Consider the following 26,289-nt stretch of genomic DNA (forward strand, 5'->3'; position numbering starts at 1 on the left):
TGGGCTCGCCAGGGGCTGGTGCTGCCCTCAATAATCCCTTCTTTCAGGAGCCGCTCCACTTCGGTTTTAATGAAAACCCTGTCCCCGGCACTGTATCGCCTGCTCTTTGTGGCGATGGGCTTACAGTCGGGGGTGAGGTTAGCAAACAGTTGCGGGGGGGTGACTCTGAGTGTGGAGAGGTTGCACCTGGTGCGCGGCGGGCAGTTTGGAAGCTGCTGGCTGCGGACTGAGTGGGGGTAGGGGTCCACCGTACGCCATCGTAACACTTTTAAGGTGGCACTGAAAATCTAACCCCAGCAGGACGGCAGCGCAGAGGTCAGGCAGGACCAGAAGTTTAAAATGATCGTACACGGTCCCGTCTACTACGAGTGTCACCACGCAGTAGCCGCCGATGTCCGCCGACTGGGACTCGGAGGCCATAGAAATCCGCTGTTGCGCAGGCAGGACTGGGAGAGAGCAACGCCGCACCGTGTCGGGGTGGATGAAGCTCTCCGTGCTCCCAGAGTCAAAAAGGCAGATTGTATCGTGACCATTTACCTTAATGTCCATTGTGGAACTGGCCAGTTGGTGCGGTCTCGCTTGGTCCAGTGTAACGGATGCCAGCGTAGGGGTCGGTGTGTCGCTGCGGGTATCAGATGAGGCGGTGTCGGGGGCCTGCTGCGTCCCGGCTGTCGTCCAAGATGGCGGCGTCCATGATCCCCATGTGGCTGGAGGCGTCCAAAATGGCTGTTGTACCGGTGATTCACACATGGCCGGGGAGGTCCAAGATGGCGGCCCGCATGGCCCACACGCGGCGCTGCTGGGGTTCGGGGTGGCTTTGGCCCTGCAGACGCTAGCGTAGTGTCCCTTCTTCCCGCAGCCCGAGCAGATCGCGTTTTTCGCCGGGCAGCGCGCTCTGGGGTGTTTTGCCTGGCCACAGAAGTAGCATTTCTGGCCTTGGGGCACTGCTGTCTGGCCTTGGGACACTGCTGCGGTAGTTGGGCCGTTGTTGGGGTGTGGCTGGGGTGGCACGGCGCTATGAGGCGGTCCTACCGTGTCCCAGGCTGTCATTCCCCGCGGCGTCCACGGTGCAGAGGAGTAGGCATCCATGCCCTGGTAGGCTGCATCCAACGATAGTGCGAGTTCAGAGGCCTTGTTGAGGTCGAGGTTACTCTGCTCCAACAGTCGCTGTCGGGTGTAATTGGATCTGTGGCCCGCTACAAAAGCGTCCCGGATAAGTTCCTCTGTGTACACGGCGGCCTTTACATCCTTACAACCACAGGCCCGGCCAAGCACAGACAGTGCCTGAAGGTATTCCACGGTCGATTCCCCAGGTTGTTGTTTACGACTCCCCAGGAGGTGCCTGGCGTACACTTCGTTCACTGGGCGCGTGTACTGGTCCTTGAGGAGCTTGATAGCGTCCGCGTACGAGGTCGCGTCTTGGATGACCGAGTACACTCGGTGGTTCACTTTGGAGGTCAGGACATCCAGTTTGTCCTCGTCCGATTCGATTGCTTCGGAGGCGGTCAGGAATTTTTCGAAACACTTAAGCCAGTGAGTAAACTTGGTGGATGAGTCCGCCTCCCGATGATCTAAGTCCAGGCATGCTGGTGTGAGGATCTTCTCCATTATAAAAATGTTGTTAATAAAATTGATGCGCTATCAATTACTCATAAAAGACTGAGAGTTAGAAGAGTAACTAAAGGCTTTTATTAACAACAGAATGGAGGTCTGCCTCGCGTGGTCGACCGGTCCATGATACTAAGGGCTGGGGAGCAGTCACCTTTATACTAGGACCTGTGGGAGGAGTCAGCCGAGGCATGTCCAGGCATGTACACAGTGGAATACAAACAGGACAAACAGGAATACAAACAGTGGTTTACCACAAGGCCAACATACCATTTGCCTTCTTCACCGCCTGCTGCACCTGCATGCTTACCTTCAGCGACTGGTGCACAAGGACACCCAGGTCTCGTTGCAATTCCCCTTCTCCCAATCTATTGCCATTCAGATAATAGTCTGCCTTTCTGTTTTTGACACCAAAGTGGATAACCTCGCATTTATCCACGTTATTATTAAATATGTGTAGTAAAGCCTCTGCTATCTCTTCCCTAGATTCTTTTAAAATGCGTGGATGCAATCCATCCAGACCAGCGGATTTATCCTCTTTGAGTTTGATTAGTTTATTTAATAATATCCTCACTTTTTATTTTAAATGCACTTATCTCATTACTAATCTCATCATCCAATGTCATGTCCATCTGTTCTATCTCCCTGGTAAATACTGAAGCAAAATAATTATTCAATATTTCTGCCATTTCTCTATCGTTACCTGTGGTATTGTCCTGTTGATCCCTTAATGGCCCTATTCCCATCCCAACCTTCCTTTTTTTATTGATGTGCCTGTAAAATATTTCACTATTTTTTTTATGTTCCTTTATAATTTAATTTCATAGTTCCTCTTTGCCTTCTTAATTCTGGGTGTACTTTCTCTATCCTATTAAGTATCTTATATACCTCTAGAAGATCCTCAGAAAAAGCACCCATTATTTAAAGTGTTAGAATCACACAGCACAGAAGGAGGGCATTCGGCCCAGCGTGCCTCTGTCAGCTCTTTGAAAGAGTTCTCCAATTAGTTCCCCTCCCCTGGCCATTCCCCATAGCTCTGCAAAGTTTTCCATTTCAAGTATTTATCCAATTCCCTTTTGAAAATTACCTCTGAATCTGCTTCCACCACCCTTTCAGGCAGCGCATTCCAGATCATAACAACTCGCTGCATAAAAAAAATTCTCCTCATCGCCCCCCTGATTCTTTTGCCAATTACCTTAAATCTGTGTCCTCTGGTTACCGACCCTCCTGCCACTGGATACAGTTTCTCCCGATCTACTCTAGCAATACCCTTCATAATTTTCAACACCTCTATTAAATCTGCCTTTAACCCTCTCCGCTACAAGGAGAACAATCCCAGTTTCTCCAGTCTCTCCACATAACTGAGGTCCCTCACCCCTGCTACCATTCTGGTAAATCTCCTCTGCACCCTCTCCAAGGCCTTGACAGCCTTCCTAAAGTGTGGTGCCCAGAATTGGACACAATACTCCAGCGGGGGCCTAACCAATGGTTTATAAATGTTTATCATAACTTAGGCTAAGTTAAAATTAGTAATTTGTTTAACAAGTAATGCTGATATAGAAAGGGGCGAGAAGAAGACTGCTTTTTTTTTAAAGAAAAAACTACTAAAAATAGAAAGGGGACGCATTTTAAAATGAATGAAAATATATTGGTAAATGGTATAAATTTACAAATATGATTTTGCAAATTTGAATATTTCTGTAGCTGGAGAGAAAAGAAATGAAGCTTGTTCCATAACCACGTATCTGTATCTAGCAAAGATTGCCACACAGTGCGCTGTGATTGACAGTTCTGGGCATAGCCCTGAGATCTGTAGGATCCATTTAGCATTGTTTTCTCTGAAAACTGAGGTTGGGGAACAATAAGATAATTAGAGAAGCTGATGGGGTGATTAAATATGTCTCATTATGTTAATTCATTCTGTGGCTTGGGATAGCCTGTTAATAATTAAGGTTTCTAGAAAGAGTTCACTGTACATATGTTAATTGTCTCACTTTGATGTATGGTGTCTTAGTCTTAGTGAGAATGTGCAAGTCATGTCAGTTTTTCCTTTGATAAAATCATGGAATAAAACAATATTTTAAACTCTGGTAGCTTATTTCTCCAGTGCGGATGTGGCCATCTATTACAGTGGGAGGTATTATTTTCAAGCTCAAATCAGGATTGAAGCAATCTTTCTCCAGCTTTCTCTGTGTTGGTCCTGAAGGTGCTGACTCTTGCTGGGGTAGAGCTCCATAAGAGCCTGCTGCACTCCAGTACTCCATTCAATTGGCCATTCTTCATGTGTGATCCTCAACAATGAGTGTCAGCGGGAGACCCATCAAAGCCAAGGCTGATCCTGCCCTCACTGTACCTTCACTTTCCCAGCGGAAGTGACTACATAATGATCAGGAGCAAAAACACCTTGCATTTATATAGCGCCTTTAATGTAGTAAAACGCCCCAATGCGCTCCAAAGGAGCGTAATAGAACCCTTGATAGTTTTTTTTTCCCCTTCCCACCCAATATTTATCCCTCAATCAACATCACTAAAAAACTGTTTATCTGGTCATTATCACATTGCTGTTTGTGGGAGCTTGCTGTGCGCAAATTGGCTGCCACATTGCCTACATTTCAACAGTGATTACACTTCAAAATGTACTTCATTGGCTGTAAAGCGCTGTGGGACATCTGGTGGTCGTGAAAGGCGCTATATAAATGCAAGTCACTTTCTTTCTTTACTGCCCAGGTTGAGATTAGCTAACTCAGCATAGACAAAGGATTGAGCCATCAGTCTTGGGTTTAAACGCTTCTGCTTTAAGTCAACGAATTGTTCGGACACACAGTTAACAATCAGGAAGCGAAACATATGAACACAATGAAAGGCGTTCTCCGAACCAGCCCAGCAACTTCCTGTTAAATAAATCCTGTGCTTTTTCTTCAAGGAACTGAATTACGACTGAAATGGTGCTCATTCTAACAAGTGCTGTCACTTTACTTAGTCTTGGGTAATCATGTTGAACTTTGGCTTGGCACAGTTCATTATGAACAGATGTAGTTTGGCACAGGCAGGATAGTTTTACATAGGCTGGTACATGCTGGTGCAGTTTGAGGCTGGCTGGCATTATTTGGTGTATGCTGGCAGATTGGTACAGTCCTATGTTCTTTTTACTTTAATTATAGAAATAAACTGTCCCTTACTCTCCAATTTCTGTGGTAGAAAGACCTTGCTTACCTCCTCCCCCGGGCTTAGCCTATCTCCTCCTCCTACAACACCAACAACAACTTACATTTATATAATGCCTTTAATGTAAAATGTCCCAGGGCGCTTCACAGGAGCAATTATCAAACAAAATTTGACACCGAGCCACATAAGGAGATATTAGGAAGATGACCAAAAGCTTGGTCGAAAAGGTAGGTTTTATGGAGTGTCTTAAAGGAGAAGAGGTGGGTAGAGAGGTGAAGAAGTTTAGGGAGAGAATTCCAGAGCTTAGGGCCCACACAGCTGAAGGCACGGCCACCAATGATGGAGCGATGAAAATTAGGGATGCGCAAGAGGCCAGATTTGGAGGAGAGAGCGCAGAGGTCTCGGAGAGTTATAGGGTTTGAAGAGGTTACAGAGATAGGGAGGTGCGAGGCCATGGAGGATTTTGAAAACAAGGATGAGAATTTTAAACGTGTTGGGAAGTTTCTGCCTTACCAGTGATTCTACCGACTCCTTCGTGCAGGCGAACAGATGAGTATTCACGCCCAAGGTCGTAAACACGGAATCTTCGTCCAACCGAAACATCATTTTTTCTGCAAAAATGAAAGCAAAAGGTTTGTGGGAAGAACAGGCTCAGTGTTACTAGGGCAGCAAAGAATCAGAAGATGGAGGTGCATCCGAGACTTTTAACAGCCCCGGCAGAAAGTTTCGGCCTCAGTTGAGGGGATAATTTGGACACCTTTTGAGATTTCCGCTTGGACAACTGTTGTCAGTTTTGATTTCCACCTTCCCCGTAATCCAGTCTCCCTTTCGGAGAAACTATTCCTTCCGCCAAAAACAATCCGGTATCTCTGCTGCAGTTACTGCACGCTCGTTGAAATCTGGTCATTTATTCTGTGAGTTTAAAGCCATTTTAACTCAGCGACATGAGCCTCTTGTGACTCTTTATTTTATTGTTACTGCTACAGTCAGTGCTCTCTTGTTCCCTCCTAAGTTCCAAATATACTGTCCAACATGCTCCTCCTCCCCGCATTGAAATCAAGATGTGTTCATGCAAGGGACTCAACATATTGCAACTCCTTCAGTCTACTATCTTCTAAATCCACTGCTTCCTAATTTACCTGTCTTCAAGATGTCAGCCATGGCTCAGTTGGTAGCACTCTCGCCTCTGAGTCTGAAAGGATTCGCAAATTTCATGTCCCCCCCCCCGAAGATTTACTTTTGGTTTATTAAAGAAACCCTGGTTGGACTGAGTTTGGAATCCAGGGCTCAACAAGATGGCTGCGGTCAGCCTCATGGCCAAAGCCTGTAAGTTTCAGTTTGGACTGACAGCTTGTATTCTGATGACTGTGAGAAGGAACTTTTCAGAAAACTCGAATGCGGACAGACCTTCTGCATTTATGCATGAGAAGCAAACCCAGCGGCATTCGGGCCTCTGATTAAAAATCATCAAGGTTGTTTGCACAAACAATCAAGAGCAGGCAAGGCCTATTCAAAATGTAGTGGGACAAGTTCAGCTGCATTCAGGCCTTCGTTTAGAGAACATCATCACTGTTTACAAACGATCAACGGGGCATTCAGACTGGAATGGCCCCATCATGAAACCAGTCGGACAAAGGGGAACACTGATGAGGCGTTTAAAACCGATTAGCCGGCCATCCAGGTCGATGGGCCCAGATCGGTACCTTTTGTATGAGTTTCAACACGTCCAGATTAGACAAAAGAAATGAGCTGATCTGGCGGGAGATAAGGGCTACCGGGAAGGGTATAACTAGTCCCTCGGGAGGCCATCTCTCTCTCTCTCTCTCCCGCCTCGCCTCCGGTGCCCTGCCATATCATCAACCCAGCGAGAGGATCGTCGACGAAGAGCCCGTCCAGGGAAGTAGGACACCCGCAGTTACGTTTGAATTACTGGGGTATCTCTGCTTTGGGGCGGTGAAAACCTAAAACATTGGCAGGCAACAGGGCACGGAGCGGGCGTTTCAACATCCTAGACTGGTGAGCATCAACTTTCTGGCCCATTACAAGACAACCTAGATAGGTGTAAAGGGTGGGAGTTAAGGGGAATTGCTAAAGTGTCATTTTAGTCATTGTCCCTCGATGTGTCCGTTTCTCCTCCCCTGTTAAGTGTAATTGTGTTGCATTCATAGTGATTTTTCTCTGTATAGTAATTGTTTCTCTATTTTTAATAAACATTGGTTTTCTTTGCACTGAACCACTGGTCTCGTTTGTCTATATCGCTACTTGTAAATAAGTCCGGTGGTCAGAACCAAAAAGGGGAAGCGATTCGAACCGCACGGGGCTGGAGCAGCTCAGACACGATTGACTGGCCAGACACAAACCCCAAACCAAAACCCCCTACAAGTCTGAAGGTTGTGGGTTCAAGACCCAATTCAGAGACTTGAGCACAACAATCTAGGCTAACACTCCAGTGTAGTACTGAGGGAACATAAGAAATAGGAGCAGGAGTAGGACATACGGCCCCTCGGGCCTGCTCCGCCATTCAATAAGATCATGGCTGATCTTTGAACTCAATTCCACTTTCCCGCCCGATCCCCGTATCCCTCGATTCCCTTAGAGTCCAAAAATCTATCGATCTCTGTCTTGAATATACTCAATGACTCAGCATCCACAGCCCTCTGGGGTGGAGAATTCCAAAGATTCACAACCCTCTGAGTGAAGAAGTTTCTCCTCATCTCAGCCCTAAATTGCCGACCCCTTATCCTGAAACTATGCCCCAGGGAGTGCTGCACTGTCGGAGGTGCCAACTTTCAGATGAAATGTTAAACTGGGGCTCCGTCTGCTGTCTCAGGTGGACATAAAAAATCCCATGACACTATTTGAAGAAGAGCAGGGGAGATATACCCGGTGTCCTGGCCAATATATATCCCTCAACCAAGATCGCTGATCTGGTCGTTCATTCATTGCTGATTGTGGGAGTTTGCTGTGTGCAAATTGGCTGCTGCGTTTCCTACATTACAACAGTGACTACACTTCAAAAGTGCTTCATTGGTTGTAAAACGCTTTGGGATGCCCTGAGGTTGTGAAAGGCGCTATATAAATGCAAGTTTCTCTTTCTCTTCTACTCTTTTTAAGCTTGGTGGTGTCCTGCACTACCAGCCTTGGTCTAGAGTGAAGCTTCTCAATAAACTATACCCAGACTGATGTTGACAGGTTGACTGCTGACTCACGTGCATAAGATACTTCAAGAGTCAAGAGTATCTTATATTTCAAAGAGCTTTGTGTAAATTGAGTTCTCCAGTGGGTGTGAGGGGAGACGGTGTGACTCACTGACATTGTTTTACTGATTCCGTTTTTGCAGAAAGCACTCTAAGTATTGTTCGGATACCAGAAGAGATGGAAGGATGGCATGGGAGAATGCTGTGTAAACTACCACTGCCCACTGAGAGCCAGGACACTTGGCATCCCACCAACTTCAGGCAGAGGTTCAGAACAAGACAGCAGCACCAATATTTACTGAGTATCAATCCTCAATGTACAAGCCGCACCTACAATGAGAAAGGCTTTCATGCTTAATGCATAACAAGGTCTTACCCCCCGATGATCTTAAAGCGACCAGTCGCAGGTTTTTGTGCACCGGCTCCTTTGATTCTTCTTCTGAGTGCTGAAGTTTCTCAGCTACAGACAACACGATCTCCTGTACCGACGCGGATAGTCTGCTCTTGATGGTCACATAGGAATGATCAGTCGCATAAACACGGCAGAAAACTGGTGGGGGTGGGGGGGGAAGCGGAATGAATAGCAGTGTTAGGGTAATTCAAGTAGAACCTGGCACCTTAGCAAACCCAAAACATGGTCTGAACAGAGCCAGAAACAACACAACCTTTTCCTTTAGGAACCACGTACAGTTCAGTCTGTTATTTACAGGACCTGTCCCATTCTGTTTAGTTTTTGCGCTCCGCTAACATTTCAGTCACCCTGCGCTGTACCTGGCTAAACACTACACTTAGGTTGGCCGGAGTGTCCTTGCGCTCCCAGAATAGCATCTTCACTTTGCTAGGGTATTATATTATCCCATTGCCGGATTCGGATGGCCACAATTAATGGGCATAAAATCACGGATCTGTGAATCGGACATGCACCCGAGTTCCCAATAAACACTCCCCTGTGCGAAGCCCTGGGCTGGGCGCACTAGAGAGGAAATTTTATACCGCGGTTCTGCATGAGTATTGTAAGCTGTGTGCCACGTAATCACTTCCTCCTAGTTTACCTCATCTTCTGTCCTATTAAGGTGTCCTGCACTTTTGAGCATGGCTGTTCATTTGGCTTTTCAAGTAAAGAATAATTGTGATGTCATAGTGTTCATGAGTAAATCTCATCTTTCCGATGAGACGTTAAACCGAGGCCCCCGTCTGCCCTCTCAGGTGGATGTAAAAGATCCTACGGCACTATTTTGAAGAGCAGGGGAGATCTCCTGGTGTCCTGGCCATTACTTATCCCTCGACCAACATCAAAAAACAGTTTATCTGATCATTTATTTCATTGCTGTTTGTGGGACCTTGGCTGCCATGTTTCCTACATTACAACAGTGACCACAGTTCAAAAGCACTTTTTTGGCTGTAAAGTGCTTTGGGACATCCTGAGGTCACGAGCGAGGCTGTGTAAATGCAAAGTCTTCCTTTCTTTAAATTCGTTGTTTTGTTTAGCATTTATTCTGCTTCATGTTGCGAATTTTCTGATGCCACAGCTCTTGACTGAATGGAGTCATATGTTTGGAAGCCCATTAAGTCAGATTCATTCCCCCTTCTGATGTTGATTCATCACCTGGCTCTTACCTGGGCACACCAGCGTGCCGGCGACAGCAACTGTTTTCACATTCCTGACTCACTGTGTGAATCAGTCCTTCTTGGTCACAGCTCAGTGTAAACCAGTTCAGCATGTATGTGTCTGAGTTTCAGTGAGAGGGTGTACCCACTTTACCTGGGTTGCTTCAGTTCGACTGGAAGCATTTACCTGTCTAACATGGGTTTGGTTCACTTTAGTGAGAGCGTGTGCCTGGTTCAGCTCAATGCAGCTTCACATACAGTAACAATGAAGAACTGTTGAAACTTACTCTCATCTGTGCCACGGAGAGGTTCCCTCTGCTGCAGGCAGATATCAGTGCGACTGAAGTGGCGGAACAGGGGCTTAACCTGTTAAAGAGAGAGAGTGTCAGAGCGTAAACATCTGCTTGTTGTCCCCTAAATACCAAGGGGTAGAATTTCCACAGGGTTTTTCCCAATCTCCCACTGTAACTTTGACGGAAGCCCTGGAGAAACCACGTACAGGAAACTTTGTGTTATCCGGAGGCTAAATGTCCGGCAAGCTCGAGCCACCGGCAAAAATCAGGAGCCGTTTCGTTAGGTTTTTTTTCTTTTCGTTGCTTTTTTCTCAACAGTCAAGCTCTGCAAGGTCTGTAGCTAAGCAACAGCTTCAGCTAGAGACGCTACAGAGACGCTTGCCGACTGTTTAGAAGCTGTTGCTAAGCAACAGGGTTTGTTGATTCACACGGAGCTGAAAATCTCCGTATGTTTCAACATTAGCGCTGGAGTGTCCGGCAGTTTTGAGGGAACGGCAACAGCTCGGTCCCGTCGGTGCCGGATAGCACAAAGTTTCCTGTAAATGGCTGTTTCCGCTGATGCTAAGGCAGGTAATCGGGAGAACTCCCACAGGAATTCTACCCCTCATGCCTTAAACTATTTAGGCAACAAGTCAGTTTTAAAATATGGTAAACTGCTTCAGATTATCTGGACTTGCCATTAGGATTAACATTTTATTGAACAATGTATCAAGAGAAGCCTAAAAGTACTTTGCAGAATATGGAGTTTGTAGCAGTAAGGGCTGTCTGGTATCTCACAGGCTTCTTCTTCCGTTGGTGAGACCTTGCTCTCTTACCTATTCTTAAATGTTGACATGGTCTCTGCTTCACTCACTAACTCCAGCAAAGCATGCCACAGCCTCACAACCTCCTGTGTAAAAGAGTTTTGCCTGCCCTCTGTCTTAAATCGCTTATGTTTAACAGCGGCATGATGTCAAGATTCTCAATAATTGTCCACTCAAAATACTTAAGATTGGAATGGAGAACCGTAACAACATCAATATACTGCAGACATGGTCTCCATATTCCCAATTGATGTTCTAGGAGTTTATGGGGATCATGCCAGGTAGGATAAAATAAACAGTGAAGAGTAGTTCACAAAGGCTAGTAATAGCGTCGTTCTCCCAAACCTGGATGTTTATTAGCAGTAAGGTAACAAATTTAATTGAATTTTAATAATAAGCAATTGTAGTTTAATTTATTATCCCTTCTCCTTCTAGCTTTCTCTCTGCTCACGTCACCGCCCTGGTTCAGTTCTACTGAACACGTTGAGCAGCAAGTTTTGACCAATCCAGCAAACCTGTCTCCATTATTTATGCTACGTCAAAAAGCATAACTCACTTTTTTTATAAGTTAAATTTGTATCGTTTTGGACCAAGAGGTTTGTGCTGGGAAATGTAATGCTTCCCATTTTGGACACCCTCTGTTCAGGTAGCGCACAGGTCAGATGCAGAGCAGAACTCCCTCTATGTTAATTCAATCTCAGAGGAGCTCCTGGTGCGACATTTCTATTGTCTCATGCCAGCTGTCCTCATGGGTTCTCAGAATGAGATCGCCAATTCAGTGCCAATTAGCCCCATAGTTTTGTGCTGTGAGCCAATTGGGTTCACCTCTGACCCACTAAAAGCACGAGCAAACTGAATGCGTCTGATGTCCTGACGTCAATAGTGGCATGATATCCAGAAGGTCAATAGCTACCCAATTAAAAAGCTCAGATTGAAATGTAGAGCTATAATGACATCTATATGCTGCTCACGTGGTCTGGAAACTGGTCTGAGACTTCCCACATCTACTTCACATAGGCCAGTAGACAGAGGAGATCTTCATCCCATCAATCTAGGCTGGATTTCCAGAGATTGAAATGCTCTGTGGGTTATCCCACTGCACCACTCAAGTCCCCTTTATAACCAATCCAACATCAGTTCATTCTTTAACTACAGTACTGTTTTAATGCGTATCAGGAATATATAAAGTGAGGGGAGGTTTTACCTGTTTCTTTCGCAAGCAGCTGCTTTCCTCAGGTGGCCTGCATTTAAATAAATGGTGTTAATGCCTGTGTCGCACTGTGAGTCAACATTACAATACAGGATAGAGAAGACTGTTTAGGCATTTATGTGAACACCCACACGGTGTTGTTCACAACTCTTCTCTTAAGCAGTCCCTCGGAACCGAGGATGACTTGCTTCCACATTAAAAATGAGTTCTCAGGTGACTGAGCGTCCAATGCGGAACCTACAGTCTCTGTCACAGGTGGGGCAGACGGTGGTTAAAGGGGCGGGTGGGTGGGGTGCTTGGGTTGACGTGCGCTCCTTGCGCTTGGCTTCTGCTTGCTCCCGGCGAAGAGACTTGAGGTGAATAACTAATAGAGTGTTAACGAGGTTTACCATTTTAACGACGATCCCAGAATAATTCCATCAGTGCCATAGGGTGGTTTATTTGCTGTGCAGTTGTCATAGTCGGGGACTTTACTGACACTAAAATCTGTTACAAAACACCACTTCAGGTCTCTCCCGGTTGTGGACTGGACCTAATCAATTCAACTGAGAAAGCTGACTAACAATAAAAATGTTTCCTGCAATACTAGCACAGTTTACCGTTTGGATAGTTGAGACTGCCTTTTGGAAGATAGGACAGGGGTCTCGGAGAATGTGTCGATTGGATTGCCAACTCTGGTTAGAGGTTTCTTCATATGACCTCCTGCTTCTAACCACCCCATTCCCATATTCCCACCGGACACGTCTATCCTCGCAGTGCACCGCCTTCCTACGCCAATTGGAAAGCAAACAGACTCTTTCTTATCCAATTGGATGATTCTTGACTCTCAGCCAAACAGCCTTTCATTGCCCCTCTTCAATATTTTTATAACTAATAAAAAAAGTGCTCAAAGAATTTTTTTTTAAAACACACAGATTATGTCATTGGGTATGGTAGTGTAGTGGTTGTTATTGGGCTTGTAATCCGGAGGCCTGGACTGATAATCCAGAGATCATGGGGTCGATTTTCATTGACCCGTGGAGTCGGGATTGGAGGCGTGCGGGGGGTTAAAGTCCCGAATTCGGGGGTCCCGACACCATCCCGCCCCCAACCCGCCTCCATGTAAGTTTCAAAGGAGGCGGGTACCCGCCCCGCACTGGGACCCGCCTACCCAAGGCGGGAAGGGATTAGTGCCAATTAACTGCCTGTTAACAGGTAGTTAACAGGCAGTTTTTAGCCTAGTCCCTATTTTAAAGCTTGAAGTGTGGGATTCCCGATGGCTCCAAACCACGGCCGTCGGGTTGAAGGACTTGGAGGGGTCGAGATGTCGGTGTTCAGGTGAGTGATGGGTGCATGAGTGCAAAGGTAAGTGTGTTTGGTGTGTCTAAAGTGTGTAAAGAAGTTTAAATTACCTGTACTTACCTTTACAGCCTTCCTTCCTCTAGGCTTCGGGAGTCCACCATTCAGCCGGCACAGAAAGCAGAATGGCTGCGATCTGTCAAAAGTGACAGCCTGCAGCTTTCAGTGCCGGCGAGATTTCTAACAGTCTGTGTAGAAGGACTCAGGTTAGAAGTAAGACTGTCAGTGTTTGCCAGCTTCAAGCAGCTGTGAAACACTGATATTTCATCTGTCAAAACGTCTTGACAGATGAAATTTCAGTCTGTGACGTCACCTGTTGCCGGGTGGCCCTTAACTGGTCTGCTGAGCCCGCTGGGCGGGCTCAACAAGGTCAATCAAGTTAAAATCATGTGGATTGGCTGCACCTCGATGGAGGCGGGACTACAACCCCGAAAGTTGTAGTCCCGCCTCCTTCCCGACTTCTGAATGAAAATCACCCCCCATGAGTTCAAATCCCACCATGGCAGTTTGAGAATTTGAATTTGGTTTTAAAAAAAAATCTGGAAATAAAATGCTGGTATCAGTAAAAGTGACCATGAAGCTGTCGGATTGTCGTAAAAGCCCATTTGGTTCACTAATGTCCTTTAGGGAAGGAAACCTGCCGTCCTTACCTGGTCTGGCCTATATGTGACTCCAGTCCAACACAAACGGGGTTGACTCTTAACTGCCCTGTGGAGTAGCCTAGCAAGACACTCAGTTGTATTAAACCGCTGCAAAGAATCTGCAGCGGTTCAAGAAGAAGGTCCCCCATCACCTGCTCAGGGCAACTAGGGATGGGCAATAAATGCCGGCCTTGCAGTGACGCCCACATCCCGAGAATTAATTTTTAAAAATCATGATGCACTGTTTTCTCTAATGCTGTAATATGCAAATAACTCCTTCCCTTTGCTGTGATATTTTGGGATATAAAGGACATTGATGCATTACGTGTGCTTTTTGCTTCAATTTTCTTTTCTCTTCTCCCCTGAAGACACCAACTCATATTGAGGTACGGGTTCTGTGGGTGCCGACTGCCCTCCGGCTATTCATCAGCTCTTTATGGATCAGCCCAGATGGCGTATGTCGCAGGCTATTTGGCTATTACAGCCCAGCCAGAGTTTACCCTCACCTCACATCCATACCTTTCGCACAACCGTGGAGTTCCCTGTCCCTCTACAGTCCACGACTGTTGGGGCCAGCTTCAGTACCCCTACCAGAGCTCGAGCTGTGACCAGCCAACTCAGCTTAGACCAGGGATCAAATTTGGAATCTGCACTTATCCTTAATTTCAATTCTATCCGATATCTAGCTTTGAATGTCTCACCCACATGGTTCTCCTACATTGTGTTGCAGCGTACAGTTTGTATTTACACAGTCTCGCTCCTGACCTGTATTCCACTGTTTCCACCATGTGCTGAAGCCTGGTCAGCCCTTCTTTCAGATTAGGATAGAGATGCAAGTCCTTTCTGGCGATGCCATTCAGCTCCTATTTGATATAAACAAATGCAGAGATATATACAAAAAGAAAATACTGCAGATGCTGGAAATCTGAAATAAAAACAGAAAATGCTGGAGCTACTCAGCAGGTCAGGCAGCATCTGTGAAGAGAGAAACAGACTTAACATTTCAGGTCGATGACCTTTCGTCAGAACTGGAAAAAAGCAGGAAATGGAACAGATTTTTAAGCAAGGGCAGGGGCTGGGAAAGGGGGGCGATATATATATTTTTTAAACTGCCGAGTTAGCAAACCTACCTGTCACTGGTTTGCCTGCCAAATATGGAACTTGTATTTCTGGCAGCGTGAAGATAGAGTATGACTCAACACACATGCAGCAAGCTGATAATGCTGCTATTTTATTAAAGCACTGTCACCAACAATGACATTTTCTCGAATACACATAAGGCAATGATAGTGCCTTTGGCAGCGTGGAGTACTAAAAATAATGGAACGGATCAGGCAAATTCAGAATTTGAGTTTGAGGCCAGGCCAGTAGAACAAGAGGGCATAAATTTAAGAAGTTTACAGCACAAAAGGAGGCCATTCAGCCCGTCATGTCCATGCCGGCTCTTGGCTGGAGGAATCCAAGAGTAATCCCACGGCTTAGGACCATTGAAAAGTAAATTTAATACAGATCTTAGAAAGTAAAAATTTGTATTCAAGGCTGATAAATGTTTGGAATGATCTACTCGGTCAGGTAGGGGAATTGAACGTATATGGGGAGTTCCAGATGCAGTTGGAGTTAGGCTGGGAGAGCTGATGGACGAGCAGAATGGACTATTTGGCCATAAAAAGTGTTTTTTCTTTCCTCTTCCAGGCAGCAGTGGTGAAGTGTGAGCTCTGATGGTCTGAGCTAACAGGCTGTCGTTTATTCTGTCAGACTGGACACCCAGCCAGCCTGCATAGGCCAGCAGTGTGTGGTGTGCAAGTGCCAGCTGGTATGGGCCTTCCTGCAACAGCAGGGCAGGTGCGCAGCTAGAAAACCCAAGTCATGCTCCTGACTTCTCAATAACTGTGCATGCGCTGTTGTTTTTCTGAGAACCAAGAACCAACATGTACCAAACAGCTTCCATTTGAGGCAGGTCTGCACAACATAAATTGGCTACAAGTCCCAGGAAACTGACCCTGTCAATTATTGATCGCACAGAAAGATTTGTGCAGGGGTGCCCAGAGGCATGTTCTGAGGCTTTCAGTGGCTTTGTGCATGTTCTATAACACGGAAGCTGCAGACAGCTTGTGGAAAAACAGTTTAGCAACTTGCATGAGTCATCTCAGAACGTCATTACAACGCAAGCTAGGTTCTTTAACTTTGCTTGAGACCCGGGAGAATAGTTCCAATTTACATCCTCCCGTTACTGTATCACTGTTCTTGCTGGCTCCCACAACTTCAAGGTCCCATCCTTGTTCCCAAATTCCTCCAAGATTATACTCCCCCCCTTATCTCAGCGACCTTCACCAGCCATAGACTCCACCCCTCCAGCTCTCGATTCTTCCTCATGCCCTGCTCCTTCCGCTTCCCCGTCCGATGTCTAACTTTCAGTCACTGAGCTCTTGCTTCCAAGCACACATTGCCGTGATATCCCTCAAACTTCCTTCATAAGTTTTCATAAGAACCTATTTTGGCTGAGTTTTTTCTACACGCCACCCGGGTCCTTTTCATCTCCTGCTCAACATCCAATTATTAGAAATAAAAACAGAAAATGCTGGAAATACTCAGCAGGTCAGGCAGCATCTGTGGAGAGAAAACAGAGTTAACATTTCAGGTCGATGACCCTTCGTCAGAACTGGAAAAAGTTAGAGATGCAACAGAACAAAAGGGAAGGTCTGTGATAGGGTGGAAGGCAGGAGAGATTATTATACGAAGGGTCATCGACCTGAAATGTTAACTCTGTTTCTCTCTCCACAGTTGCTGCCTGACCTGCTGAGTATTTCCAGCATTTTCTGTTTTTATTTCAGATTTCCTGCATCCACAGTATCCCAATTATTAGAGTTTTTTGAGGATATAACTAGCAGGTTAGATAAAGGGGAACCAGTGGATGTAGTATATTTGGATTTCCAAAAGGCATTCGATAAGGTGCCACATAAAAGGTTGCTACGCAAGATAAGGGCTCATGGGGTTGGGGGTAATATGTTAGCATGGATAGATGATTGGATAACGGACAGAAAACAGAGAGTCGGGCTAAATGTGTCATTTTCAGATTGGTAGGCTGTAACTAGTGGGGTGCCGCAAGGATCAGTGCTTAGGCCTCAGCTATTTACAATCTATACTGATGACTTGGATGAAGGGACCGAGTGTAATGTATCCAAGGTTGCTGACGATACAAAGCTAGGTGGGAAAGTAAGCTGTGAGAAGGACACAAAGAGCCTGCAAATGGATATAGACTGGTTAAGTGAGTGGACAATGAAGTGGCAGATGGAGTATAACGTGGGGAAATGTGAGGTTGTTCACTTTGGTAGGAAGAATAGAAAAACAGAATATTTTTTAAAATGGTGAGAAACTATTAAACGTTGTTGTTCAGAGAGATTTAGGTGTCCTTGTACAGGAAACACAAAGTTAGCATGCAGATACAACAAGCAATTAGGAAGGCAAATGGCATGTTGGCCTTTATTGTAAGGGGGTTGGAGTATAAGAGTAAGGAAGTCTTGCTACAATTGTACAGGGCCTTGGTGAGACCACACCTGGAGTACTGTGCACAGCTTTGGTCTCCTTATCCAAGGAAGGACATACTTGCCCTGGAGGCAGTGCAATGAAGGTTCACTAGATTGAATCCTGAGATGAGAGGGTTGTTCTATGAGGAGAGATTGAGTAGAATGGGCCTATATTCTCTGGAGTTTAGAAGAATGAGATGTGATCTCATTGAAACATATAAGATACTGAGGGGGATTGACAGGGTAGATGCTGAGAGGTTGTTTCCCCTGGCTGGAGAGTCTAGAACTAGGGGGCATAGTCTCAGGATAAGGGGTCGGCTACTTAAGACTTAGATGAGGAGAAATTTTTTCACTCAGAGGGTTGTGAATCTTTGGAATTTTCTACCGCAAAGGGCTGTGGATGCTGAGTCTTTGAGTATATTCAAGGCTGAGATAGATAGATTTTTGGACTCTAGGGGAATGAAGGGATATGGAGATCGGGTGGGAAAGTGGAGTTGAGGTTGAAGATCCGCCATGATCTTACTGAATGGCGGAGCAGGCTCAAAGGGCCGTATGGCCGACTCCTGCTCTTAATTGTTATGTTCATGTTCTTAACTCTCTCCTCCCGCCCCCCTTGTAAACTGCTCCAAGACAGTCTTGTACTTGGAGAGCAGGGGCAGGAGTCAGGAGCAAGTTGTTGTTACTGCATTGTAAAAGGTAGTCGGACTGTTCAGCTAATGAAATGTCCTTGCTGCTATTTGTTTCCCCCAAGAAAATAGGTTTTCCAATTTCTGCAAGTACAGTACCACATTTGTCACAGTCTGGTTTACAGCATTATAGAATGAGTTAGGTCATAATGTCACAAGAAACGTTATCATGCTCACCTATCAGTCTGGGTTTTAGTTCTAACCGATATGCCTGTTCTAACACTGCTGTCAGTTTGGAAAACTAGGGTGTTCTTGGAAATCTATGAATCAATATATTACAGCATAGCATGTGCAGAAGTCGGCCTCGAAGCATCACACTTTGTTTCATATTCCTGAGCTGCAACCTAACACTGACAACCACACTTCAAAATTCCCTGAAAACTGGCTCCGATTTTAACTCCAGGTGGATTCCCCGCTCAGGCCTGAGTTAAAATTACAGTCGGGTCTCAATGATGTCATCGGGTTGCAACATGCATATGTAAAGAAGGACCCCATTGACTCCGGGCGCATGCCCTTGCTGCCTGCTCAGGAGAGCAAGTTATGTTGTGATCATGGGGGCTTTCGGACAGGTAAGAGCCAGGAGCGATTTTAACTGCCCACCCGCCAGGTTTCTGCTGAGCGAGTAGGGTTAAAATCGCCCCCAAAATAAACACTGATTGGCCTAAGTCTGTGTTTACTTAACAACAGTTAGAGTTTATGGCCTTAAAGGGACATAGCTCTTCCTTTGCAGAATAATACATTGTACATTACATGGTATAACACTCCAGTCATCTGCTTTAATATATGCAATGCCACAGGAAAACTATTGATTATAGAACATAATACAAAGCTCAACAGTAACCTAGCAAAATATTGGGATGTAACATTTGGAGCATGTTGTGTATGACATAAGGTTTTAAGTGACTAAAATCAAGTCATATTTCTCCCCAATTTTCTTCTCCCTCTATTACCTCTCCTGACAGGGCTGACTTTTGCTGGGGTATTTCCCATGAGTACTAGCAGCTCTCCAAGGCCTCATTCTTTATTCACGAGTCTTGGCAGTGGGCACCAGTGGGCTATTGAGTCATGGAAAGCATCACAGCCAAGCCAAGCCAAGTCCTGTGTTGGGGTAAAAATTGGGTTACGCTCCCCCTTCCCCGGGGTGCTATCATTAAAGGGGCGGGGCCTGGCGCAGCGCATCCCGGCGCCTAGCTGGGCCACCAGGGATTGGGAGTGCCGGGCTCATGGAGAGCAGCCAGTATCCCACGGGGGGGCTTCACGGGGGCCGAGGACAGCAACGGGGGCAGGTGCAGGCAGGCGGCCAGCAAACAAAAATGGCTGCCCGCCACCACCCCTTTAACTAGCGCTGCCCCGGCCGCAGGCAGGCCCCCCTGACCCCGGCAGACATAGCGTTCGGCGTAAGTCGGGGGGTGCCACCCAATATTACAGCCGGGGCGTGCGTGGGGTGCTGCGCACGGCGATGGTGTCATCGCCATTGGCACAGCACCACGCGCCACTAACAGTTAGCGCTGTCGCTAACCTCCCGCTGAATTTCACGGGAGGCTTTAGCCGCGCCCAGGCGCTAGTTCATTTGCGCCCCGTTAGCACCAGGACGCTAATGGGAGGCATGAATCAACCGAGTTTAGCCCTGTTAACTCTGTTTCTCTCTCCACAGATGCTGCCTGAGCGTTTCCACCATTTTCTGTTTTTATTTCAGATTTCCAGCATCCGCAGTCTTTTTAGCTTTTGTTATGGTATATTTTTCCACAGTACAGTAATAGAATTTCAGTCAAGAAATACAAAAAAATATATAATCAGGGCCAATCTCCTACCTTCAGCAACCTGACAGCAATTTCATCTTCCAGCAGAAGATCCTTGCATTTCTCTGCCCAGTCGACTGTGATTCTCAGGATCTTCTGTTTCTTCAATTGAGGGTAGGCTTCATTCCAGTTTTCAGCTCTTTCAGAAGCACTCGTGCAGTACGTAACACGCTGTTAAGGAGAAGAGCTTTCAATCCTTATATGGCAACCCCATTACAGCTCAGTGAATGGGTGAAGGGCCATTTGGAAACTTTGAAATCAGCTAACATTTTACTGCGTTACAGGTGCTGTATAAATGCAAGTTGTTGTTGAAGATGCAGTGAGAGATCCTGATGTTATCATATCTTTTACTAAGTGCCCATTATGATTTATGACTTGTGCAGGCAGTTTTACGCATTGAGTTTCTTAACTACCGTACCAGGCATAGAATCCTAGATGGTCAAACCTGACTTTACAGCAATCCCTTTCAACCAGTCGGTCAGAGCTGGATTATAATTCGGTCTCAATAAATCAAAAGGTAGTGTTCTGTTTGCCCCACCCTCAACCTCAAATTCTCCTCCTCCCCTGAAGGCACTAACTGTTGCTAGTGTTCTGTTCCATGGATGTGAGCTGCCCTCTGGTACCTGGCTACTCTGCCCATGTGAGCCTTGACGAGGAGGCAACATAGCTGAGCCCAAGCTTGTCCTCATCCAACATACGAATGTACACACACACACACACACACACACACACACACACACACACACACACACACATACATGTACACACACCCACGTACGCACATGCACACACTTTCCAACACAGATCACAGGATGGTGATCATGGGTGGGAAACTGTAGCTGATATTATTCCCCCGCTCCGTTCTAAGGGTATTGAGTTCACTGCCCCTGCAGCTGCCTTGGCTGAGATCAGCAAACTCAGCCCAGACTGGGAAGTGAAACGGGACCCTTTCTCCTCTGAGTGGTTCAGTTACCCACCCAATGGGGCAATTACCCACTATGCTATCAGGACAGCTCAGGATTACACCACCAGATGGAGGAGATCGCCGCACGGACTGGATCTGAATACAAGTCTCTAAGGGACTGTGTTCCAATCTTGTGTGTCACTCTTGCATTACTGCGGGGTGCTCCATAGAACCATTTCATGCAACAGCAGATTGCTATTTGTGGAATGTGCAGTCTGACAGCCACAACAACATTGCTAGGATGGGATTTAGGGCAGAACAAGATGGCTGGGGCTATTGTGAGAGATGCTCATTAGGATTAAGGCTATATAGCAATACTGCTCTAGATTTCACATTCCTTTAGCTCCCTCTCATTAATGGAACTCCTGGATGACCAAGCATTGTTCAGGCTAATAGGAGCAACAATACAGTTGTACTTGCTGAGGAAGTACACTGCTTTGAGTGGAACTCGGCCATGCAGGGTCTCAGGCCAGTGCGGAACTGACTGACCTCAGTAATCAGGGTGGTCACGGTGCAGTATTTGTACTCAGCACCACTCAATTGGGCAAGCGGGAAAAAATAATTCCTGCCCTAGTTGATTCCCCAGCGGCCAACCCTGGCTGATGGGAAGTGTATGTGATTGGATGTCAGGTGAGGACCTGGCTTTGTTGCTTCACCTCACAGTCGAACAGCCTCACTGTAAAGGCTCACACGTGAAAACTGGCCGCTTAGACTGAGAATCGGATGGTGGCAGGGATATGTGGAAGCATGTGCCAGGAGGAGTTGGCCGAAAAATTGGGAGTCGCGCCGGAAAAGTAACGGACATTCATAGACTTTGGCCCGTGGCTCGCTCACTCGAGATTGGCCCTCGGGCCTCATCTGCATGAAACCGGCGAGCTGCAGACACCGGCTGGGCGTCCTGATGCAGCTCACGGGACAGGCCCTTAGGAAATTCATCTGGCTCCGATCCCGAGCCGGCTCGCAGGTAATTCCTGTACGGCCCGCTGTATTTTTGTAGAGCCAGGAGGAGCTGTCCTTTAAGGGCTGCTGGTTTGGGCACTGCAGACCCCCCAAAAATTGAGCGGAGCATGTGGGCACACGCATGTCCTGTCCAGTTAAAACAGGTACTAGGACCCTGATTTGTATGTTCTAGGCGCATAATGTCTGTTCCAGGGGGGCGTCCTGGACACTTGAATTTGCATCTGGTGCACTTCTGGGGGGAGATCAGGTGCGACAGATCGCGACCCGAAATCTGTCCCCCCCCAACGCTCAAAAAACGGGCGCAACGAGATGCAATTTCTCCAGAAGATGTGGGAGAACATTAGTCAGAGAAATTAAATGGAAGAGCTGTGTTCAAATTATGGGAGGTCTCCAATTAAAAAGAAATAAAAGGATTTGGATGATCATTAATTTGCTTGTACTTTCGTTTATGGATACCAATTATGGATAATTTCCTATGGATAGCTGATGATAGGAATATTGCAGGCTTCGCCAAACAGGCGTAGTTTCCCGTTTGATTTAATAATGAGAGTGATGCAATGTTTTCCAAAGGAAGGATATTGTTTGTGTAAAACCTGCAGCAGCTTGTCAGTTGGCATGAAGACTGAGTGGGTGAGCAGGAAATCATCCAGCAGAACCTCTGTAAGAAGACAACAAAAAAAATCATCAGAAACAGACCCTGGGTTTGCTACGAACAGATAGACATATTTTGCATACATGACAATAACTGATGATCTCGATATGGCTAATGACACTAGAGTGACTGGTTAGGAATGACGACAGGGAACTGAAGAGAATCCAAAAAGCCCGTAAACCAGCTCTGCAGGATTTGAGGCGAGGTGCGAGGCCCAATACAAATGAGGTGTCTCACCCGAGGAGCTGCTGCAGCCACTAATTGGGAGGAACCTGGGAACAGCTACAAAGAGAAGCTGTGAAAATATACATTAACAGGAGTGGTGTAGGATTCTTGGCAGCCTGATCAAGGCTGCAGCAGAAGATTTGGTGTTCAGGCACTTTTCAACATAGTTTCCAGGCGTCAGCTTAATGATGCTGGCACCGCTACCGATTTCTTCTCCCTTACTGGGTTGTCACGCTTTTCCTGAGTTTTACTATGGAACATTGCGTCGTGTAACTGCAAGAGAATACCAAAATCTGAACGTTGGGGCAGGATCAGTGGGTTCCACACTGGCTTTTTACAATGATGAGTACAGATCAAGGCGGTCACTCAGCTCTTGTTGTCAATCCTTCCACAGGAACCTAAGGTTTCTCCCCATCCCCCACACCCACAGCATTTAACTGCCTCTTGACTGATTCCACGGTGTCTGTCTCCCTATCTGGAAGACAATTAAAGGAATGAATCATTCTGTGCGGAGAAGTGTCTGCCGAGTTTGAACTTTGTTTGTTTGTACCTACATTAGCTTTTCCTGCAGTTGTGGCTTAACTTGAAAACAGTGCTTTGAATTAACCTTACTCTATTCAGCTTGGCTTAGTGGTCGCACTTTCACCTCTGATTCAGATGGTCGTAGGTTTAAACCCCATTCCAGTATTAGGCACATAATCTAGGCTGACACTTCAGTGTAATACTGAGGGAGCGCTGCATTATCGGAGGAGTTGTCTTTCAGATAAGGCATTCATTAAAAGATCCAACAGCATAATTTGAATAAGAGCAAGGGATTTCTGGCCCATGCTTATCCTTCAACCATCATCACGAAAAAGAGATTAACTGGCCAGTTGTCTCAATTGCTGTTTGTGAGCCTTTGCTGTGCACAAATTGGCAGCTGCATTTGCCTGCATAAGAAGTGATGCACTTAAAGTACTTCATTGGTTGTGAAGCAATGTGAGTCATCCTGAGATATGTAAAGAACTATATGGCCCAGAAATTCGGGTCTCCACGGGTGAGTACGCACGGGGTACTCACCCGTAAGCCCAATGGAAGTGCCGGTTTCGTGCATGCACAGCGCATGCGCGGGAAACCGGCACTTCCGTTCCCCTGAAAGAAGGGGTTCAGTGGTCGAACGCGTGCGCCAGACAGGCAGCGCGTGCGCATCGAACGTGCGTTTTTTTTCCAGGTTTTTCCGGGAGGGTAAGTCTCCAGCAGTTACACTTTTAAAAAGCAGGCGCAAGGCCTGCTTTTAACAAGGTAAGTGGTGAATTAATTAAAATTAAAACATTTTTTCCACAGGTTTATTATTTTTAAATACTTTAAAGAAAGGTAAGATTATTTTTAACCCCGTTAGAAAATGTAATTAATTTTTTCAAAAATTTAAATTATTGTTTAAAATAGTTATTTCATGTAATTTATAGTTATTTTAAAAATGTGATTTAAAAAAAAATTTATTTGAAGTTTTACTGATGTTTTGGGGCTTATAGTATTTATAGGTTTGACAGCTCTTCCTGTCAAACTTATGAATGAAGCATTCCCTGCTACCATTGGCTCTCCATGGCCCACATGATCCCAGGGGACACATCGAACTAACTGCGCCCCTGGGATACGCAAGCACTGCGCGCCGGCAGTTGGAGGAGGCCCAGGATCGGAATCCCACGCGGGCCCACAGCACAACGGCCAGCGCACAAGGTAAGTGCAGGTCGGGGGCTTGCACCCGCGGGAAGCCCCCAACCCGAATTTCTGGGCCAATATAAATGCAAGATCATTATTTTTTTTCTTCTTTCTATTCCACTTACTATCTTATAAATCTCTAAGATCTGAAATGTGGGTTGAAACCTACCTTAGACTGAGCAGGTGAAAGGTTCTTTATCCTGATGGCTTCATGGGTCCTATATGAAATGATGTTGATAGTCTAAACCTAGTTCCCTAGTGGGAATGGGTCCACAGTGAAAAATAGCCCTAATTTGGCACTAGATTGACAATCTTAGGCAGACCTCACAGGAGAGCTGGTGTAGGATTCTTACAGACATTAGATAAAGGAGACAGTTAATCCCATCAGTCTGGCAGGATTTCAACAAAGATTTTAAAGGTAATGCACAGGACCACCCAGTCTCCTATACAACTTTCTATGGATCTAAAATAACTAAGCACATCAGAAAGAAAGACTTTAGCACCTTTCACAATCTCAGGACGTCCCAAAGCGCGTCACGTTTGAAGTGTAGTCACTGTTTCCTACATTACAGCGGTGGCTACACTTCAAAAGTACTTCATTGGCTGTGAAGCGCTTCGAGAAGTCTTGAGATTGTGAAAGGCGCTATATAAAAGTAAGTCTTCTTTCAGAGGTGCTTACCATGCTGCAATTTAATTGTTCCCGCCCCTGCCTTGAAGCCACTGAACACAAAAGCCTCACAGCTGCCACATAAGCTAATTGTAAACCACACAGGTCTCGTACACTACCATAAATATCTGTCACGATCCCTGATGCAAAAAAACATTATTAGTACCACCACAGAAAAAAAATGTTATGGCCGCTACCTGCTTCTTTCACTGAGGTGTATCACGGGAAATGCCTGTCTTCATTTTACACGTAGAACTCAAACCTCCATCAAAGCAACATTGCTTCTCTCTGACCAGGCAATCACGTAATTACAAGGTAAGATTCCACAAATACACTGAGCAAAAATCATTTACCAGGGAAATAAGCACACCTACTCAATGTTGTATAATCATGTTGGTTTCACATTGCATAGGAGTAACTACTGAGGCAAAGTGTATTCACGGATCTGTGGAATACAAGTTTAAGGAAATGTTTTTGACATTTTATAAAGCGCTGGTGAGGACACACTTGGGAGTATGCTGTACAGTTTTGGGCACTGTAACTGTAGTAGTGTCAGCCATGGCACAGCCATGGTCGTACTCTTGCCTCCTGAGTCAGAAGGTTGTGGGTTCAAGTCCCACTCTAAGGACAGTGCAGTGCAGTGCTGAGGGAGTGCTGGACTGTCGGAGGTGCCTTCTTTCGGGTGAGACATTAAACCAAGGCTCTGACTGCCCTCTCTGGTGGATGTAAAAAATACCATGGCACTATTTTGAAGAAGAGCAGGGGAGTTCTCCTGGCCAATATTTATCCCTCAACCAACATCACTAAAACACAGAGGGGGGAGTTTTCCCAGCCCGGGGGAGGCAGGACCGCCGGGAAAATGGCAGAAACTGGGGGCGGGTACTGACCCCGCTCCCAACCCGTCTCCGTGCCATCTTCCCAGGAGGCGGGTCCCCGACTCGCGCAGGGACCCGTCTCCTCGAGGTGGGAAGGGGATTAGAGCCAATTAACTGCCTGTTAACAGGTAGTAACAGGCAGTTTTGAGGCTTATCCCCATTTTACCCCTGCAAGTGCGGGCTTCCCAACGGCTGCAAACCTCGAGGCGAGCAGTGGGTCTGCGGAGGTGAGAGGGATCAAAAAGTCCGCTGTAGAGGTGAGTGATGGGTACAAGTGTGGGCAGGTAAGTATGAGAGGTGAGTGTAAAGTGTTGGAAAAAGTTTCCTTACCTTTGCTTCTTCCTGCAGGCTTCAACCTTTGAGGATCCGGAGGTGC

General features: G+C 46.3%; 1 protein-coding gene across 2 annotated transcripts in view; it reads right to left on the minus strand.

The window, feature by feature from the left end:
• Positions 1-26,289, minus strand: part of rapgefl1 (Rap guanine nucleotide exchange factor (GEF)-like 1) — an 83,454-nt gene that overhangs the window by 31,411 nt on the left and 25,754 nt on the right. For both annotated transcript variants that reach the window (XM_085966539.1, XM_085966540.1), the window contains 7 exons: positions 22,376-22,454; positions 19,885-20,035; positions 14,629-14,726; positions 11,879-11,915; positions 9,866-9,944; positions 8,347-8,520; positions 5,287-5,384 (listed from right to left, as the gene is read on the minus strand). In XM_085966539.1, the coding sequence (XP_085822665.1) occupies positions 5,287-5,384; positions 8,347-8,520; positions 9,866-9,944; positions 11,879-11,915; positions 14,629-14,726; positions 19,885-20,035; positions 22,376-22,454 (716 nt within the window). The remainder of the gene's footprint in view (positions 1-5,286; positions 5,385-8,346; positions 8,521-9,865; positions 9,945-11,878; positions 11,916-14,628; positions 14,727-19,884; positions 20,036-22,375; positions 22,455-26,289) is intronic.

This window comes from Somniosus microcephalus, chromosome 24 (genome assembly GCF_052327205.1).
Source record: "Somniosus microcephalus isolate GS21.2 chromosome 24, FLI_Smic_1.0, whole genome shotgun sequence".
Classification (NCBI taxonomy): domain Eukaryota; kingdom Metazoa; phylum Chordata; class Chondrichthyes; order Squaliformes; family Somniosidae; genus Somniosus; species Somniosus microcephalus.